General features: G+C 41.2%; 1 protein-coding gene across 2 annotated transcripts in view; it reads left to right on the top strand.

Annotated features, from left to right (window-relative positions):
- The window catches only part of LOC139754963 (zwei Ig domain protein zig-8-like), a 688172-nt gene that overhangs the window by 626854 nt on the left and 40578 nt on the right, over positions 1 to 20740 (top strand). For both annotated transcript variants that reach the window (XR_011713989.1, XM_071672804.1), the window contains exon 5: positions 5971 to 6103. Coding sequence is in view for 1 of the 2 variants with exons in the window: in XM_071672804.1 (XP_071528905.1) it covers positions 5971 to 6103 (133 nt within the window). In the remaining variant the exon portion in view is untranslated. The remainder of the gene's footprint in view (positions 1 to 5970; positions 6104 to 20740) is intronic.

The raw sequence follows: 20740 nt of genomic DNA on the forward strand, positions 1-20740 counted from the left end.
TCAATGTAAATATCTTCGCTTGGAATAGGATATGAGTCAGCTTTAGTTATTTTATTTACTTTTCTGAAATCAGTACAAAATTTATAGGAAATACCATCAGGTGACTGAGTTTGGTAAAGTGTGTGAAAGAAGAAAGTTGAGAGTAATTGTGAATAAGAGTAAGGGTATTAGGTGCAGTAGGGTTGAGGGTCAAGTCAATTGGGAGGTAAGTTTGAATGGAGAAAAACTAGAGGAAGTGAAGTGTTTTAGATATCTGGGAGTGGATCTGGCAGCGGATGGAACCATGGAAGCGGAAGTGATTCATAGGGTGGGGAAGGAGGCAAAAATTCTGGGAGCCTTGAAGAATGTGTGGAAGTCGAGAACATTATCTCAGAAAGCAAAAATGGGTATGTTTGAAGGAATAGTGGTTCCAACAATGTTGTATGGTTGCGAGGCATGGGCTATGGATAGAGTTGTGCACAGGAGGGTGGATGTGCTGGAAATGAGATGTTTGAGGACAGTATGTGGTGTGAGGTGGTTTGATCGAGTAAGTAATAACAGGGTAAGAGAGATGTGTGGTAATAAAAAGAGTGTGGTTGAGAGAGCAAAAGAGGGTGTTTTGAAATGGTTTGGTCACATGGAGAGAATGAGTGAGGAAAGATTGACCAAGAGGATATATGTGTCAGAGGTGGAGGGAACGAGGAGAAGTTGGAGACCAAATTGGAGGTGGAAAGATGGAGTGAAAAAGATTTTGAGTGATCGGGGCCTGAACATGCAGGAGGATGAAAGGTGTGCAAAGAATAGAGTGAATTGGAACGATGTGGTATACCGGGGTCGATGTGCTGTCAGTGGATTGAACCAGGGCATGTGAAGCGTCTGGGGTAAACCATGGAAAGTTCTGTGGGGCGTGGATGTGGAAAGGGAGCTGCGGTTTCGGCGTATTATTACATGACAGCTAGAGACTGAGTGTGAACGAATGGGGCCTTTGTTGTCTTTTCCTAGCGCTACCTCGCACACATGATGGGGGAGGGGGATGTTATTTCATGTGTGGCGAGGTGGCAATGGGAATGAATAAAGGCAGACAGTATGAATTATGTACATGTGTATATATGTATATGTCTGTGTGTGTATATTATATGTATATGTTGAGATGTATAGGTATGTATATTTGTGTGTGTGGACGTGTATGTATATACATGTATATGTGGGTGAGTTGGGCCATTCTTTCGTCTGTTTCCTTGCGCTACCTCGCTAACGCGGGAGACAGCGACAAACCAAAATGAATAAAAATACCTTCAGGTTTAGTTATAAGCACACAAGGTGAACTTTAAGGACTATTACCTTTTTCAATCAGATCATTGTCAAGCATATACTCTACTTCTTTTCTCATTATCTCTCTCATTTTAGGATTGTTTCTATAAGGGTGCTAGATAGGTGTTGCATTGTCAGTTTCGACGTCAAGCAGTAACACATCAGTTCTCCTAGGAACATCAGAAAACAATCATCTAAACTCATTCATTATTTGTATGATCTCTTCTCTTCTCTCAGTTTCTAAATGGTCAAGCTTCTTTTTCAAATTATCTAACGACCACTGTTTTTAATACCAAAGGGCATCACTTTATACTGATACAAACCATCTATAGTTTCAAATGCAGAAATTTTGTTTGCCTTTTGAGTCAGAGGTACTTCCCAATATCCTTTCAGTAAGTCTAACTTAGTTACAAATTTAGCATCTCCTATTTGATTAATACAAACATCCACTCCTGGAATAGGATATGAGTCAGCTTTAGTTATTTTATTTACCTTTCTGAAATCGGTACAAAATCTGTAGGAAACACCATCAGATTTAGTTATAAACACACAAGGTGAACTTCAAGGACTATTACCTTTTTCAATCAGAACATTGTCAAGCATATACTCTACTTCTTTTCACATTGTCTCTCTCATTTTAGGATTCACTCTATAAGGGTGCTAGATAGGTGTTGCATTGTCAATTTCAACTTCATGCAATAATACATCAGTTTTCCTAGGAACATCAGAAAACAATCATCTAAACTCATTCATTATTTGTATGATCTTATCTCTTCTCTCAGTTTCTAAAATGATCAAGCTTCTTTTTCAAATTATCTAACACATCTGAATATTTTAACGTTTTGCCTTCAAATCTCTCCAACTTTACATTCTCACTTCCATCCACATCCTCTGCATCATCAGACATAACACGTAAACAAGACACATTTGTAACCTCATCATCCTTTGCAGATTTTCTATCGTGATAAGGTTTTATAATGTTTATGTGACACAATTGGCTTGGCTTGCATCTTTCTGTAGTATTTACAGTGTAGTTCAAATCATCCACACTCTTCTCAATAACCCAGGGACCATAAAACCTTGCTCTCAGAGGATTTCCTGTCTGAGGCAATAATACCAGCATGCAATCACTTGGTTTGAACTCTCTCCTCATAGATGTTTTCTCATACCATACCTTCATATCTTCTTGACACCCTTTCAAATTTTCTGCAGCAATTTCTCTAGCTCTTCACAGTCTGCTTTTAAAATCTGATACATACTTTAATAATCAGGAGAATCATGCTTCCCTAACCATTTCTCTTTCAACATACTCAATGGACTTCTTATTTCATGTCCATACACTAAGTCAAATGGACTGAAACCTGTAGACCCGTGTAATGAATCTCTAACAGCAAACAATGCTAAAGGCAGACCCTCATCCTAGTCTACTGACAATTCCTCACTGTACATTCTCAAAGTATTTTTCATGTGTTATACGTAACCTCTTTGATATTTTCTTAAACATTCCTGTAGTGAAATTACTTCCCTGGTCTAACTGTATGATTTCAGGCATACTCACCCAGGAGAAATATTTCACTAACCCTCTTACAATATTTTTAGAATGGATGCTACGTAATGGTACTGCTTCTGGAAATCTGGTAGATGCACACATTATTGTTAATAGATACTGATTTCCTATATGTGTTTAAGGTAGAGGACCCACACAATCAATTACAATATTGCTAGAAGGTTTACAAAAAGCAGGAATTGGCTGCAATGGTGCTGGCTTCATAGTCTGGATGGGTTTACCTATTCTCTTGACATAATTCACAGGTCTTACAATACTAGGACACATCTTTCTTCATATTTGGCCAATGAGTCAATATTCTATCATTTGTCTTTCTAACTTCCAAATGTCCAGAAGACAAACAAGAACTATGAGAAAGAGCAATTACATGTACTCTGTAATTCCTTGGAACAACAATTTGCTTTCTGTCCTCCCAGTGATCAGAAACTGGAACATAAACAGGCCTCCATTTTCACATTAACACACCATTTGGTACATAAAATCCAACTGACACATCATTCTCATTCCCATTTCTAGCAGCTTCACTCCAACATTCTTTCAAACTCCCGTCATCCTTCTGTAATTCGTCAATTCTTGTCCACAACAAAATCTGGAAATACATCCATTTTTAATTCCACAGTGCTCTTCCCTTTTCCAGTTTCTTCTGAATTATCTCTAGTTACATATTCTTCATTAAAAAAATTCATCTAAATCATAATCAACTTCTCCTCTCTTTAACATTTCACGACACTGTACATTAGTATGATTCTGATTCTATACGATTTTATCTGTCATGTGGATCACCTTTACAATAATGTCTACATCAAATGGATTACTGCTCATGATAGGCTCTGGGACTAATTTGTCAGTTAAATCATTTCCCAGTAGCATGTGTATTCCAGGCATAGGAAATTCCTCGCATATCCCAACCTTCACACAGCCACTCACAAATCCACTCTCAAGATTTATATAATGCATTGGGATAGGCTTGTCTAATCATAACCCTTTTAACATTCATTTTTTCCCCAGAGTAAGACTCCTTTGACCACTCTAATACATCTTTCAGAATCATAACTCTTGAATTGCCCCAGTATCCCTCAGCATCAAAACTTTCTTCTCGGGACTATCCTTTAATTCCAACCTTTCCTCGAGTAATATACGGCTCGTAAATTGCACATTTTGATTCACTTACCTACTTACCTAACCAATATCATGTTTAGGTTCACAAGCAACATTGAATCCTATAAACTTTGGTGATTTTTGACTCTGATATTTACCATGACCAAATTCTCAACATCCCAAACATTTCATTAGTCATCTCATCTGTCTAATAACATAAGGTTTATGCCTGAACTGAGGTCTTGAATACCTGTATTGTATATGTCTATGGAATCTGTTTCCTACATTGTTTTGTGGCCCATAGTTATGTGAACCCTTCCACATAATAATGCTGCCTATGGTGTTGGACATTTGAATAAAGTTTCTTATAATTCCTTCTCTTACTCTGTCTTGAATAGTGTGGTTATTTAAAAGGTTTTTTCATAATTTCTTCTATTACTTTGTCTTGTACTTTGTTTCCTGAATATTTCTTTTTTTCACAGTATTTGTTAGCTATTTCAAACTGGTCAGCCATCCTGGCTGCTTCCCTGTCACATTTTTCACTCTACTCTTACATATTTCATAATATATTTCAGGTTGTAAGCCACTTTTGAACTCTTCCAACAGAATTAGTTGCCTCTGCTCCTCCATTGTTTCTACTTTTTCTGACTTACACCATATATTAAATGCCATTCCACATTCTCCTGCCATCTCCGGGTGAGTTTGTTCGCTAATTTTCTTGATGTCCCTAGACCTTCTCCTGTACGCTTCTGCATCCAGTTCCACAGTTTTTAATACTGCTTCCTTAACAGCCTTATAATCTACTGATTCCATTAAACTTAGCCGTGCATACGCCTCTCTAGCCTTTCCCTTGAATTTACTCTGCACCAACATAGCCCAGTTAATTTCATTCCATTCTTTAATAGTTACAAGTTTTTCAGACTGAATAAAGAAACCCTCAGCTTCTTTTTTCAACAAACTCAGGGAACTAACTAACTCTATCATCTTTATTCCCAGTTCTTCTCCTTTCTGTCCGTTCTTCTATTTCCAGTTGTCCAAGCCTTCCTTTATTTTTATCAGCCTGGATTCTCGTTTCTCTGTTTCTGCACGTATTCTCTCCCGTACAACACATCACATCTGCATTAAATATCTTCTAAATGTTTAAGAATAGAGTTAGATCTTTTGCTTATGAACTAATACACACTTAGCTGTAAGATGTGATAGAGTTACGTTGCCTTACTGAATATCAGATATTCACACAAGGTCAGGGAGGTCTGTTGGAGGTCAGGGAGGTCTGTTGGTCCTCAACTGACCATTATATGGACCATCATTTAAGTTAACAGTAGTTTATGAATACCAAATATTCATACAAGATCATAGAGGTCTGTTGGATGTTAGGGAGAGGTCTGTTGGTCCTCAACTGACCATTATATGGACCATCATTTAAGTCAACAGTGCTCTTATGAATACCAGATAGTAATACAAGATTAGGATGTCTGTTGGATGTTAGGGAGGTCTGTTAGTCCTCCACTGACCATCATATGGACCATCATTTTAGTCAACAGTGGTCTTATGAATACCAGATATTAATACAAGATCAGGGAGGTCTGTTGGAGGTCAGGGAGGTCTGTTGGTCCTCCACTGACCATCATATGGACCATAATTTAAGTTAACAGTAGTCTTATGAATACCAAATACTCATGCAAGATCATAGAGGTCTGTTGGATGTTAGGGAGAGGTCTGTTGGTCCTCCACTGACCATCATATGGACCATCATTTTAGTCAACAGTGCTCTTATGAATACCAGATATTAATACAAGATTAGGGAGGTCTGTTGGAGGTCAGGGAGGTCTGTTGGTCCTCCACTGACCATCATATGGACCATCATTTTAGTCAACAGTGCTCTTATGAATACCAAATATTCATACAAGATTAGGGAGGTCTGTTGGAGCTCTCTAGCTCTTCAACTGACCATCATAAGAACCATCATTGGAGTCGACAGTGATCTCATTGGCCTTTTTCTCCTCCTCCTACAGGTCATCCACCCAGAGAAGTCGGAGAACTGGACGTTGCAGATCAAGTACGCTCAGCTGAGGGACTCTGGGGTGTACGAGTGTCAGGTGAACACCGCTCCCAAGCTCTCCATGTCCTACATACTCAATGTTGTCGGTCAGTACCCAGTGTGTGTTTTGTGTGTCTGTGTGTACAGGGGAAGAGAACACCCTGTGTTGGTGTAGGGTAGAGGGGGAGAACACCCTGTGTTGGTCGAAGGTAGAGGGGGAGAACACCCTGTGTTGGTGTAGGGTAGAGGGGGAGAACGCCCTGTTTTGGTCGAAGGTAGAGGGGGAGAACACCCTGTGTTGGTCGAAGGTAGAGGGGGAGAACGCCCTGTGTTGGTGTAGGGTAGAGGGGGAGAACGCCCTGTTTTGGTCGAAGGTAGAGGGGGAGAACACCCTGTGTTGGTCGAGGGTAGAGGGAAGGAAGAGAACACCCTGTTATGGTCGAGGGTAGAACACCCTAGTGATGGTTTGTAGAGGGGGAGAACACCCTGTTATGGTTTGTAGAGGGGGGAGAACACCCTGTTATGGTCGAGGGTAGAACACCCTAGTGATGGTTTGTAGAGGGGGAGAACACCTGTTATGGTCGAGGGTAGAACACCCTAGTGATGGTTTGTAGAGGGGGAGAACACCTGTTATGGTCGAGGGTAGAACACCCTAGTGATGGTTTGTAGAGGGGGAGAACACCCTGTTATTGTAGAGGGTAGAGGGGGAGAACACCCTGTTATGGTCGAGGGTAGAACACCCTAGTGATGGTTTGTAGAGGGGGAGAACACCCTAGTGATGGTTTGTAGAGGGGGAGAACACCTGTTATGGTCGAGGGTAGAACACCCTAGTGATGGTTTGTAGAGGGGGAGAACACCCTGTTATGGTAGAGGGTAGAGGGGGAGAACACCTGTTATGGTCGAGGGTAGAACACCCTAGTGATGGTTTGTAGAGGGGGAGAACACCCTGTTATTGTAGAGGGTAGAGGGGGAGAACACCCTGTGTTGGTCGAGGGTAGAGGGGGAGAACACCCTGTTATGGTCGAGGGTAGAACACCCTAGTGATGGTTTGTAGAGGGGGAGAACACCTGTTATGGTCGAGGGGAGAGGGGGAGAACACCCTGTTATGGTCGAGGGTAGAACACCCTAGTGATGGTTTGTAGAGGGGGAGAACACCCTGTTATTGTAGAGGGTAGAGGGGGAGAACACCCTGTTATGGTTTGTAGAGGGGGAGAACACCCTGTGTTGGTGTAGGGTAGAGGGGGAGAACACCCTGTTATGGTTTGTAGAGGGGGAGAACACCCTGTTATGGTCGAGGGTAGAACACCCTAGTGATGGTTTGTAGAGGGGGAGAACACCTGTTATGGTCGAGGGTAGAACACCCTAGTGATGGTTTGTAGAGGGGGAGAACACCCTAGTGATGGTTTGTAGAGGGGGAGAACACCTGTTATGGTCGAGGGTAGAACACCCTAGTGATGGTTTGTAGAGGGGGAGAACACCCTAGTGATGGTTTGTAGAGGGGGAGAACACCCTGTTATTGTAGAGGGTAGAGGGGGAGAACACCCTGTTATGGTCGAGGGTAGAACACCCTAGTGATGGTTTGTAGAGGGGGAGAACACCTGTTATGGTCGAGGGTAGAACACCCTAGTGATGGTTTGTAGAGGGGGAGAACACCCTGTGTTGGTGTAGGGTAGAGGGGGAGAACACCCTGTTATTGTAGAGGGTAGAGGGGGAGAACACCTGTTATGGTCGAGGGTAGAACACCCTAGTGATGGTTTGTAGAGGGGGAGAACGCCCTGTTTTGGTCGAAGGTAGAGGGGGAGAACACCCTGTTATGGTCGAGGGTAGAACACCCTAGTGATGGTTTGTAGAGGGGGAGAACACCCTGTTATTGTAGAGGGTAGAGGGGGAGAACACCCTGTGTTGGTCGAAGGTAGAGGGGGAGAACACCCTGTTATGGTAGAGGGTAGAGGGGGAGAACACCCTGTGTTGGTCGAAGGTAGAGGGGGAGAACACCCTGTTATGGTCGAGGGTAGAACACCCTAGTGATGGTTTGTAGAGGGGGAGAACACCCTGTTATGGTCGAGGGTAGAACACCCTAGTGATGGTTTGTAGAGGGGGAGAACACCTGTTATGGTCGAGGGTAGAACACCCTAGTGATGGTTTGTAGAGGGGGAGAACACCCTAGTGATGGTTTGTAGAGGGGGAGAACACCCTGTGTTGGTCGAAGGTAGAGGGGGAGAACGCCCTGTTTTGGTCGAAGGTAGAGGGGGAGAACACCCTAGTGATGGTTTGTAGAGGGGGAGAACACCTGTTATGGTCGAGGGTAGAACACCCTAGTGATGGTTTGTAGAGGGGGAGAACACCCTGTTATGGTTTGTAGAGGGGGGAGAACACCCTGTTATGGTCGAGGGTAGAACACCCTAGTGATGGTTTGTAGAGGGGGAGAACACCCTAGTGATGGTTTGTAGAGGGGGAGAACACCTGTTATGGTCGAGGGTAGAACACCCTAGTGATGGTTTGTAGAGGGGGAGAACACCCTGTTATTGTAGAGGGTAGAGGGGGAGAACACCCTGTTATGGTCGAGGGTAGAACACCCTAGTGATGGTTTGTAGAGGGGGAGAACACCTGTTATGGTCGAGGGTAGAACACCCTAGTGATGGTTTGTAGAGGGGGAGAACACCCTGTTATGGTCGAGGGGAGAGGGGGAGAACACCCTGTTATTGTAGAGGGTAGAGGGGGAGAACACCCTGTTATGGTAGAGGGTAGAGGGGGAGAACACCCTGTTATGGTCGAGGGTAGAGGGGGAGAACACCCTGTTATGGTAGAGGGTAGAGGGGGAGAACACCCTGTGTTGGTGTAGGGTAGAGGGGGAGAACACCTGTTATGGTCGAGGGTAGAACACCCTAGTGATGGTTTGTAGAGGGGGAGAACACCCTGTTATGGTTTGTAGAGGGGGAGAACACCCTGTTATGGTTTGTAGAGGGGGAGAACGCCCTGTTTTGGTCGAAGGTAGAGGGGGAGAACACCCTGTTATTGTAGAGGGTAGAGGGGGAGAACACCTGTTATGGTCGAGGGTAGAGGGGAGAGAACACCCTGTTATGGTAGAGGGTAGAGGGGGAGAACACCTGTTATGGTCGAGGGTAGAACACCCTAGTGATGGTTTGTAGAGGGGGAGAACACCCTGTGTTGGTCGAAGGTAGAGGGGGAGAACACCCTGTTATTGTAGAGGGTAGAGGGGGAGAACGCCCTGTTTTGGTCGAAGGTAGAGGGGGAGAACACCCTGTTATGGTTTGTAGAGGGGGAGAACACCCTGTGTTGGTCGAAGGTAGAGGGGGAGAACACCCTGTTATTGTAGAGGGTAGAGGGGGAGAACACCCTGTTATGGTCGAGGGTAGAACACCCTAGTGATGGTTTGTAGAGGGGGAGAACACCTGTTATGGTCGAGGGTAGAACACCCTAGTGATGGTTTGTAGAGGGGGAGAACACCCTGTTATTGTAGAGGGTAGAGGGGGAGAACACCCTGTTATGGTAGAGGGTAGAGGGGGAGAACACCCTGTTATGGTCGAGGGGAGAGGGGGAGAACACCCTGTTATGGTCGAGGGTAGAGGGGGAGAACACCCTGTTATGGTTTGTAGAGGGGGAGAACACCCTGTGTTGGTCGAAGGTAGAGGGGGGAGAAAAAAAAAAAAAAATTGATAACGTACAATAATTTCATATATCCACAGTAAAATTTGACTGATGGCATTAAAATTGTGGAGCGGGGGACAGAAATGTTTGTCAATTTTCACCCGTTGGCCAAATACAGAAAGAATATCATACCTAAACCATATTGTTAAGATATTCTGTAGTAACTTTGTATAGAAATGATCATATATAAAATTACTTAGCATTGGAATGTACAGAAATGATCATATATAAAATTACTTAGCATTGGTGAAAGAGGGTTGCCAATTACCATACCAAAATTATGAGCATAATAAACTCCATTGAATTTAAATGTACAGGATTTGTAAACAATTTTATTCAATAAACAAAGAATTTGAAAGAGGTAAAGCAAGATTATCTTAGGCATCAACCAGATATTCTTAAAGGCCATCAACCAGATATTCGTATAGGTCATCAACCAGATATTCGTATAGGTCATCAACCAGATATTCTTAAAGGCCATCAACCAGATATTCGTATAGGTCATCAACCAGATATTCGTATAGGTCATCAACCAGATATTCGTATAGGTCATCAACCAGATATTCTTATAGGTCATCAACCAGATATTCTTATAGGTCATCAACCAGATATTCTTATAGGTCATCAACCAGATATTCTTAAAGGTCATCAACCAGATATTCGTAAAGGCCATCAACCAGATATTCTTAAAAGGTCATCAACCAAATATTCTTAAAAGGTCATCAACCAGATATTCGTAAAGGCCATCAACCAGATATTCTTAAAAGGTCATCAACCAAATATTCTTAAAAGGTCATCAACCAGATATTCGCGAAGGCCATCAACCAGATATTCTTAAAAGGTCATCAACCAAATATTCTTAAAAGGCCATCAACTAGATATTCTTAAAGCCCATCAACCAGATATTCGTAAAGGCCATCAACCAGATATTCTTATAGGTCATCAACCAGATATTCTTAAATGTCATCAACCAAATATTCGTAAAGGTCACCAACCAGATATTCTTAAAAGGTCGTCAAACAGATATTCTTAAAGGCCATCAATCAGCTATTCTTAAAGGTCATCAACCAGATATTCTTATAGGTCATCAACCTGATATTCTTAAAGGCCATCACCCAGATATTCTTCAAGGTCATCAACGAGATATTCTTAAAAGGCCATCAACCAGATATTCGTAAAGGCCTTCAACCAGATATTCTTAAAGCCCATCAACCAGATATTCTTAAAAGGCCATCAACTAGATATTCTTAAAGCCCATCAACCAGATATTCGTAAAGGCCATCAACAAAATATTCTTATAGGTCATCAACCAGATATTTTTATAGGTCATCAACCAGATATTCTTAAATGTCATCAACCAGATATTCTTAAAGCCCATCAACCAGATATTCTTAAAAGGCCATCAACCAGATATTCTCAAAAGGCCATCAACCAGATATTCTTAAAAGCCCATCAACCAGATTTTCTTAAAAGGTCATCAACTAGATATTCTTAAAAGGCCATCAACCAGATATTCTTGAAGGACATCAACCAGATATTCTTAAAGCCATATCAAAACACATTTAGCCAAACTTATTATCCAGCAGGACCCATAGTGAATTAAGTGGGTTCAATCATGTATAAGTTATCAATACGAACAGTGTTTTCACCAAAATGGATGCCTTGGTTAATCTTGATTAACCTGTTTCCAATTCTGTGTATATAAAGGAATATGTAATGGAGAATATTATGCTTAGAAATTTGATATGACGAAGGATATAACCCCTTCTTCCCTTTCATCAGTATTAAGTAAATTATAAATGTATCTGTTTTTTTTTTGAAATAGAACTAGAAAGGGATATTTTACCCTCTAAGCCAATCTGGTTTAGATGTATATATATGATGTTCTTTGTGTTGAACCAACAAGTGAAATTGTACCAACATTTCTGCCTTTGGTAAACAATTTGATAACTTCTATCAACTTTACTGTGGAAGTCGAAAATGATTGTGTTAACAATTTTTAGATTGCTTGATCTACAGGGTTGGGGAACATAGTTGTTTACCATGTACAGATAATTCATCCATGTTTGTTGATAGTTGTTTACCATGTACACAAAATCCATCCATGTTTGTTGATAGTTGTTTACCATGTACAGATAATCCATCCATGTTTGTTCATATTTGTTTACCATGTACAGATAATCCATCCATGTTTGTTGATATTTGTTTACCATGTACAGATAATCCATCCATGTTTGTTGATATTTGTTTACCATGTACACAAAATCCATCCATGTTTGTTGATATTTGTTTACCATGTACACAAAATCCGTCCATGTTTGTTGATATTTGTTTACCATATACAGAAAATCCATCCATGTTTGTTGATATTCATTAGTACGCAGCACAACACAATGGAATAATTAAACAATCAACATTCCATTTATTGTTCCTTAGGGCATTACGTCCATCCAATCTTTAATTGGAGGCATGTCTTAATTTAGCCAGGAAAACATTTGATAAACTTTACCTCAAACCTCCCATTGATACCAGGAGCCTTTTATAAAGTTTAGCCATTTATTGATACTTGCCTTAGTAGCCAACCTACTCAAAGCCTTTAATGTGAATGAAGCCTTCAGTACTGTGAACGACTTTGAGAATATCACAGTCCAAAATTCGGCTGAAAAGTCTGCAGGGTGTGTTGACAGAATGACTATTAAAAGTTGTAATATATCTTATGTTGTGGTAGCCAACCTACTCAAAGCCTTTAATGTGAATGTAGCCTTCAATAATACCAACGACATTGAAAATATGACAGTCCAAAACTCGGTTGAAAAGTCTGCAGGGTGTGTTGACAGAATAACTGTTAAAAGTTGTAATATATTTCATGTTGGGGGAAATTGATAAAAAGACCTTTCTGTTATAATCATGCAACGTGAACAATGTATAAGATCAGAACAAGATTTAAATGGTTTGTTTAATCATGTTAGAATGGAGTTAATTCATCTATAACCAGTAAATCCTTGGTCAGGAGAAATAATTATTGAAACACGAATTAATTGTGATTAATTGTAACACGAATATCAAGTAAAGGTCTATGAACACTGGATAGTCGGAGGCAAAATGTGTAAAAGGTTTCTTCGACCACATGAAGGTTTTTACAGACTCGTTGCCAGACCAGGAAACCACAGACACATGTTTACTTTGTTTACCAACAACGTCTCTTTCTTGGTGTGCTGTCTTGTTCTTGTAACTTCCCTGACAATGTATTAATCACAGGAAAGTGCATTTCTCACATAGTTATCAGTTAATAGTAGATCATGCCCATCACCTTGACCTATGGCAACATATATGTCCTTTTTTTTTAGTTACCTTGAAAAAAAAGGGCTAGATTTCTGCAGTTACCCTTAAGAGTATGCCATTACGTTTTCTCTTTACAAGTTTAGAAAATGGTGTAGATTTTTTTTCTTCAGTGTATTGTACTCCCTTTCATTCTGTTAACTGACGTTCGTATATAAATTATTACGAAAGTATTATAAGAATTATTCATGTTTTTTTGTGTATATAGAAGTACGTGTTGTGTCCGTATGATAATTTTTTTTTGGGGGGGCGCTGGAACGAGAGTCTCTCTCTCTCTCTCTCTCTCTCTCTCTCTCTCTCTCTCTCTCTCTCTCTCTCTCTCTCTCTCTCTCTCTCTCTCTCTCTCTCTCTCTCTCTCATTGAGTAAGCAAGGCATTGATCATCCAAGAAGCAAGGCATTGATCATCCAGTAAGCTAGGCATTGATCATCCAGTAACCAAGAAGCAAGGCAGTTGATCATCCACTAAGCAAGGCACTGATCATCCAAGAAGCAAGGCATTGATCATACAGTAAGCCAAGCATTGATCATCCAATAACCGAGGCATTGATCATCCAATAAGCAAGAAATTGATCATCCACGAAGCAAGGCATTGATCATCCAGTAAGCAAGGCATTGATCATCCAGTAAGCAAGGAATTGATCCAGTAAGCTAGGCATTGATTATCCAGTAAGCAAGGTATTGATCATCCAGCAAACAAGGCATTGATCATTCGGTAAGCAAGGCATTGATCATCCAATATGCAAGTCATTGAGCACCCAATATGCAAGGCATTGATCATCCAGTAAGCAAGGCATTGATCATCCAAGGAGCAAGACATTGATCATCCAGTAAGTAAGCATTGATCATCCAGTAAACAAGGCATTGATCATCCAGTAAGCAAGGTATTGATCATCCAGTAAGCAAGGCATTGATCATCCAGTAAGCAAGGCATTGATCATCCAGTAAACAAGGCATTGATCATCCAGTAAGCAAGGTATTGATCACCCAAGAAGCAAGGCATTGATTATCCAGTAAGCTACGCATTGATCATCCAATAAGCAGGGCATTGATCATTCAAGGAGCAAGGCATTGATCCTCCGATAAGCAAGGCATTGATCATCCAGTAAACAAGGCATTGATCATCCAGTAAGCAAGGTATTGATCATCCAATAAGCAAGGCATTGATCATCCAATAAGCAAGGCATTGATCATCGAAGAAGCAAGGCATTGATCATCCCGTAAGCAAGGCATTGATCATTCAGTAACCAAGGCATTGATCATCCAAGAAGCAAGGCATTGATCATCCGGTAAGCAAGGCATTGATCATCCAGTAAGCAAGGCATTGATCATCCAATAAGAAAGGAATTGATCATCCAGTAAGCAAGGCATTGATCATCCAAGGAGCAAGACATTGATCATCCAGTAAGCTACGCATTGATCATCCAGTAAGCAAGGTATTGATCATCCAGTAAGCAAGGCATTGATCATCCAGTAAGCTAGGCATTGATCATCCAGTAAACAAGGCATTGATCATCCAGTAAGCAAGGTATTGATCACCCAAGAAGCAAGGCATTGATTATCCAGTAAGCTACGCATTGATCATCCAATAAGCAGGGCATTGATCATTCAAGGAGCAAGGCATTGATCCTCCGATAAGCAAGGCATTGATCATCCAGTAAACAAGGCATTGATCATCCAGTAAGCAAGGTATTGATCATCCAATAAGCAAGGCATTGATCATCCAATAAGCAAGGCATTGATCATCGAAGAAGCAAGGCATTGATCATCCCGTAAGCAAGGCATTGATCATTCAGTAACCAAGGCATTGATCATCCAAGAAGCAAGGCATTGATCATCCGGTAAGCAAGGCATTGATCATCCAGTAAGCAAGGCATTGATCATCCAATAAGAAAGGAATTGATCATCCAGTAAGCAAGGCATTGATCATCCAAGGAGCAAGACATTGATCATCCAGTAAGCTACGCATTGATCATCCAGTAAGCAAGGTATTGATCATCCAGTAAGCAAGGCATTGATCATCCAGTAAGCTAGGCATTGATCATCCAGTATGCATGGCATTGGTCATCCAGTAAGCAAGGTATTGATCATCCATGAAGCAAGGCATTGATTATCCAGTAAGCTACGCATTGATCATCCAATAAGCATGGTATTGATCAGTCAAGGAGCAAGGCATTGATCCTCCGATAAGCAAGGCATTGACCATCCAGTAAACAAGGCATTGATCATCCAGTAAGCAAGGTATTGATCATCCATGAAGCAAGGCATTGATCATACAGTAAGCAAGGCATTGATCATCCAAGAAGCAAAGCATTGATCATCCCGTAAGCAAGGCATTGATCATTCAGTAAACAAGGCATTGATCATCCAAGGAGCAAGGCATTGATCATCCAGTAAGCAAGGTATTGATCATCCAATAAGCAAGGCATTGATCATCCAGTAAGCAAGGCATTGATCATCCAAGAAGCAAAGCATTGATCATCCCGTAAGCAAGGCATTGATCATTCAGTAAACAAGGCATTGATCATTCAGTAACCAAGGCATTGATCATCCAGTAAGCAAGGCATTGATCATCCAGTAAGCAAAGCATTGATCATCCAATAAGCAAGGCATTGATCATCCAGTAAGAAAGGAATTGATCATCCAGTAAGCAAGGCATTGATCATCCAAGGAGCAAGGCATTGATCATCCAGTAAGCAAGGCATTGATCATCCAGTAAGCTAGGCATTGATCATCCAGTAAGCAAGGTATTGATCATCCAGTAAACAAGGCATTGATTATCCAGTAAGCTAGGCATTGATCATCCAATAAGCAGGGCATTGATCAGTCACGGAGCAAGGCATTGATCCTCCGATAAGCAAGGCATTGGTCATCCAGTACACAAGGTAGTAATCATCCAATAAGCGAGGCATTGATCATCCAGTGAGCAAGGCATTGATCATCCAGTAAGCAAGACATTGATCATCCAGTAAGCATGGCATTGATCATCCAGTAAGCAAGGTATTGATCAAGAAGCAAGGCATTGATCACCCAGTAAGCAAGGTTTTGATCAAGAAGCAAGGCATTGATCATCCAGTAAGCTAGGCATTGATCATCCAGTAAGCAGGGCATTGATCAGTCACGGAGCAAGGCATTGATCCTCCGATAAGCAAGGCATTGATCATCCAGTACACAAGGTATTAATCATCCAATAAGCGAGGCATTGATAATCCAGTAAGCAAGGCATTGATCATCCAGTAAGCAAGACATTGATCATCCAAGAAGCAAGGCATTGATCATCCAGTAAGCAAGGCATTGATCATCCAGTAACAAGGCATTGATCATCCAGTGAGCAAGTCATTGATCATGCAGTAAGCAAGGCATTGATCATCCAGTAAGCAAGGTAGTGATCATCCAATAAGCAAGGCATTGATCATCCAATAAGCTAGGCATTGATCATCCAGTATGCATGGCATTGGTCATCAAGTAAGCAAGGCATTGATCATCCAGTAAACAAGGTATTGATCATCCAGTAAGCAAGGCATTGATCATCCAGTACACAAGGTATTGATCATCCAGTAAGCAAGGTATTGATCATCCAGCAAACAAGGCATTGATCATCCAGCAAACAAGGCATTGATCATCCAGTAAGCAAGGCATTGATCATCCAGTAAGCAAGGCATTGATCATCCAGTAAGCTAGGCATTGATCATCCAGTAAGCAAGGTATTGATCATCCAGGAAGCAATGCATTGATCATCCAGTACGCTAGGCATTGATCATCCAGTAAGCAAGGTATTGATCATCCAGTAAACAAGGTATTGATCATCCACTAAACAAGGTATTGATCATCCAGTAAGCAAGGTATTGATCATCCAGTAAACAAGGAATTGATCACACCCTAAACAAGGCATTGATCATCCAGTAAGCAAGGCATTGACATCTAAGAAGCAAGGCATTGATCCAGTAAGCAAGGTATTGATCATCCAGTAAACAAGGCATTGATCATCCGATAAACAAGGCATTGATCATCCAAGAGGGAAGGCATTGATCATCCAGTAAGCAAGGCATTGATTATCCAGTAAGCAAAGCATTGATCATCCGATAAGCAAGGCATTGATCATCCAAGGAAGGCATTGATCATCTAAGAAGGAAGGCATTGATCATATGATAAGCAAGGCACTGATCATCCAGTAAGCAAAGCATTGATCATCCAAGAAGCAAGGCATTGATCATCCAATAAGCAAGGCATTGATCATCCAATAAGCAAGGCATTGCTCATCCGATAAGCAAGGCATTGTTCTATCAATAAGCAAGGCATTGATCATCCAAGAAGCAAGGCATTGATAATCCAAAAAGCAAGGCATTAATCATCCAATAAGCATGGCATTGATCATCCGATAAGCAAGGCATTGTTCATCCAATAAGCAAGGCATTGATCATCCAAGATGCAAGGCATTGATTATCCAATAAGCAAGGCATTGATCATCCATTAAGCAGGCATTCATCATCCAATAAGCAAGGCATTGATCATCCACTAAGCAAGGCATTGATAATCCAATATGCAAGGCATTTATCATCCAATAAGCAAGGCACTGATCATCCAAGTAGTATGACTGATCATCCAGTAAGCAAGGCATTGATCATCCAATAAGCAAGGCATTGAACATCCAGTAATCAAGGCATTGATCATTTAGCTACGCATTGATCATCCAATATGCAAGGCATTGATCATCCGATAAGCAAGGCATTGATCATCCAATAAGCAACCAAATCGATCATCCAGTAAGCAAGACATTGATCACCCAATAAGCAAGGCATTGATCATCCAGTAAACAAGGCATTGATTATCCAAGAAGCAAGGCATTGATCATCCAATAAGGCATTGATCATCCAGTAAGCAAGGCATTGATCATCTAATAAGCAAGGCATTGATCATCCAATAAGCAAGGCATTGATCATTCAATAAGCAGGGCATTGATCATCCAGCAAGAACGGCATTGATCATCCAATAAGGAAGGCATTGATCATCCAGTAAGGAAGGCATTGATCATCCAAGAAGCAAGCCATCGATTATCCAATAAGCAAGTCATTGATCATCCGATAAGCAAGGTATTGATCATCCAATAAGCAAGGTATTGATCATCTGATAACTAAGGCATAGATCAATCGATAAGCAAGGCATTAATCATCTAAGAAGCAAGTCATTGATCATCCAGTAAGCAAGGTATTTACCGTCCAATAAGCAAGGCATTGATCATCCAGTCAGCAAGGCATTGATCATCCAATCAGCAAGGCATTGATCAGTAAGCAAGGCATTGATCATCCAATCAGCAAGGCATTGATCATCCAGTCAGCAAGGCATTGATCATTCAATAAGGAAGGCATTGATCATCCAGTAAGCAAGGCATTGATCATTCAAGAAGCAAGGCATTGATCATTCAAGAAGCAAGGCATTGATCACCCATAAGCAAGGCATTGATCATCTAGTAAGCAAGCCATTGATCATCCAATAAGCATGGCATTGATCACCAGTGAGCAAGGCATTGATCATCCAGTAAGCAAAGCATTGATCATCCAATAAGCAAGGCATTGATCATCCAGTAAGCAAGATATTGATCATCCAACAAGCAAGGCATAGATCATCCAATAAGCAAAGCATTGATCATCCAATATGCAAGGCATTGATCATCCAATTAGTAAGGCATTGATCATCCAGTAAGCAAGGTATTAATACGATCATCCAACAAGCACGGCATAGATCATCAAATAAGCAAGGCATTGATCATCCACTATGCAAGGCATTGATCATAAAATAAGCAAGGCATTGATCATCCAATAAGCAAGGCATTGATCATCCAGTAAGCAAGGTGTTGTTTATCCAGCAAGCAAGACATAGATCATCAAATAAGCAAGGCATTGATCATCCAATATGCAACGTATTGATCATTCAAGAAGCAAGGCATTGATCATCCAGTAAGCAAGGTGTTGATCATCCAGTAAGCTAGGCATATATCATCAAATAAGCAAGGCATTGATCATCCAGTAAGACATTGATCATCCAATAAGAAAGGCATTGATCATCCAGTAAGCAAGGCATTGATCATCCAAGAAGCAAGGCATTGATTATCCAGTAAGCTACGCATTGATCATCCCGTAAGTAAGGCATTGATCATCCAGTAAGCTAGGCATTGATCATCCAATAAGCATTGATCATCCAGTAAGCTAGGCATTGATCATCCAGTAAACAAGGCATTAATCCAGTAAGCAAGGCATTGATCATCCAGTAAGCAAGACATTGTTCATCCAGTAAACAAGGCATTGATCATCCAGTAAGCAAGGCATTGATCATCCAGTACACAAGGTATTGATCATCCAATAATCAAGGCATTGATCATCCAGTAAGCAAGGCATTGATCATCCAGTGAGCAAGGCATTGATCATCCAATAAGCAAGGCATTGATCATCCAGTACACAAGGTATTAATCACCCAGTAAGCAAGGCATTGATCATCCAATAAGCAAGGCATTGATCATCCAGTGAGCAAGGCATTGATCATCCGATAAGCAAGGTATTGATCATCCAATAAGCAAGGCATTGATCATCTGATAACTAAGGCATAGATGAATCGATAAGCAAGGCATTAATCATCCAAGAAGCAAGTCATTGATCATCCAGTAAGCAAGGTAATTACCCTCCAATAGGCAAGGCATTGATCATCCAGTCAGCAAGGTATTGATCATCCAATCAGCAAGGCATTGATCATTCAGTAAGCAAGGCATTGATCATCCAGTCAGCAAGGCATTGATCATCCAATCAGCAAGGCATTGATCATTCAATAAGGCATTGATCATCCAGTAAGCAAGGCATTGATCATCAGATAAGCAAGGCATTGATCATTCAAGAAGGCATTGATCACCCATAAGCAAGGCATTGATCATCCAGTAAGCAAGCCATTGATCATCCAATAAGCATGGCATTGATCACCAATGAGCAAGGCATTGATCATCCAGTAAGCAAAGCGTTGATCATCCAGTAAGCTAGGCATTGATCATCCAGTAAACAAGGCATTAATCCAGTAAGCAAGGCATTGATCATCCAGTAAGCAAAACATTGATCATCCAGTAAACAAGGCATTGATCATCCAGTAAGCAAGGCATTGATCATCCAGTGAGCAAGGCATTGATCATCCAGTGAGCAAGGCATTGATCATCCAGTACACAAGGTATTGATCACCCAGTAAGCAAGGCATTGATCATCCAAGGAGCAAGGCATTGATCATCCAGTGAGCAAAGCATTGATCATCCGATAAGCAAGGTATTGATCATCCAATAAGCAAGGCATTGATCATCTGATAACTAAGGCATAGGTGAATCGATAAGCAAGGCATTAATCATCCAAGAAGCAAGTCATTGATCATCCAGTAAGCAAGGTATTTACCGTCCAATAAGCAAGGCATTGATCATCCAGTCAGCAAGGCATTGATCATCCAATCAGCAAGGCATTGATCATTCAGTAAGCAAGGCATTGATCATCCAGTCAGCAAGGCATTGATCATCCAGTCAGCAAGGCATTGATCATTCAATAAGGAAGGCATTGATCATCCAGTAAGCAAGGCATTGATCATCCGTTAAGCAAGGCATTGACCATTCAAGAAGGCATTGATCACCCATAAGCAAGGCATTGATCATCCAGTAAGCAAGCCATTTATCATCCAATAAGCATGGCATTGATCACCAGTGAGCAAGGCATTGATCATC

The sequence above is a fragment of the Panulirus ornatus genome, chromosome 18 (genome assembly GCF_036320965.1).
Source record: "Panulirus ornatus isolate Po-2019 chromosome 18, ASM3632096v1, whole genome shotgun sequence".
NCBI lineage: Eukaryota > Metazoa > Arthropoda > Malacostraca > Decapoda > Palinuridae > Panulirus > Panulirus ornatus.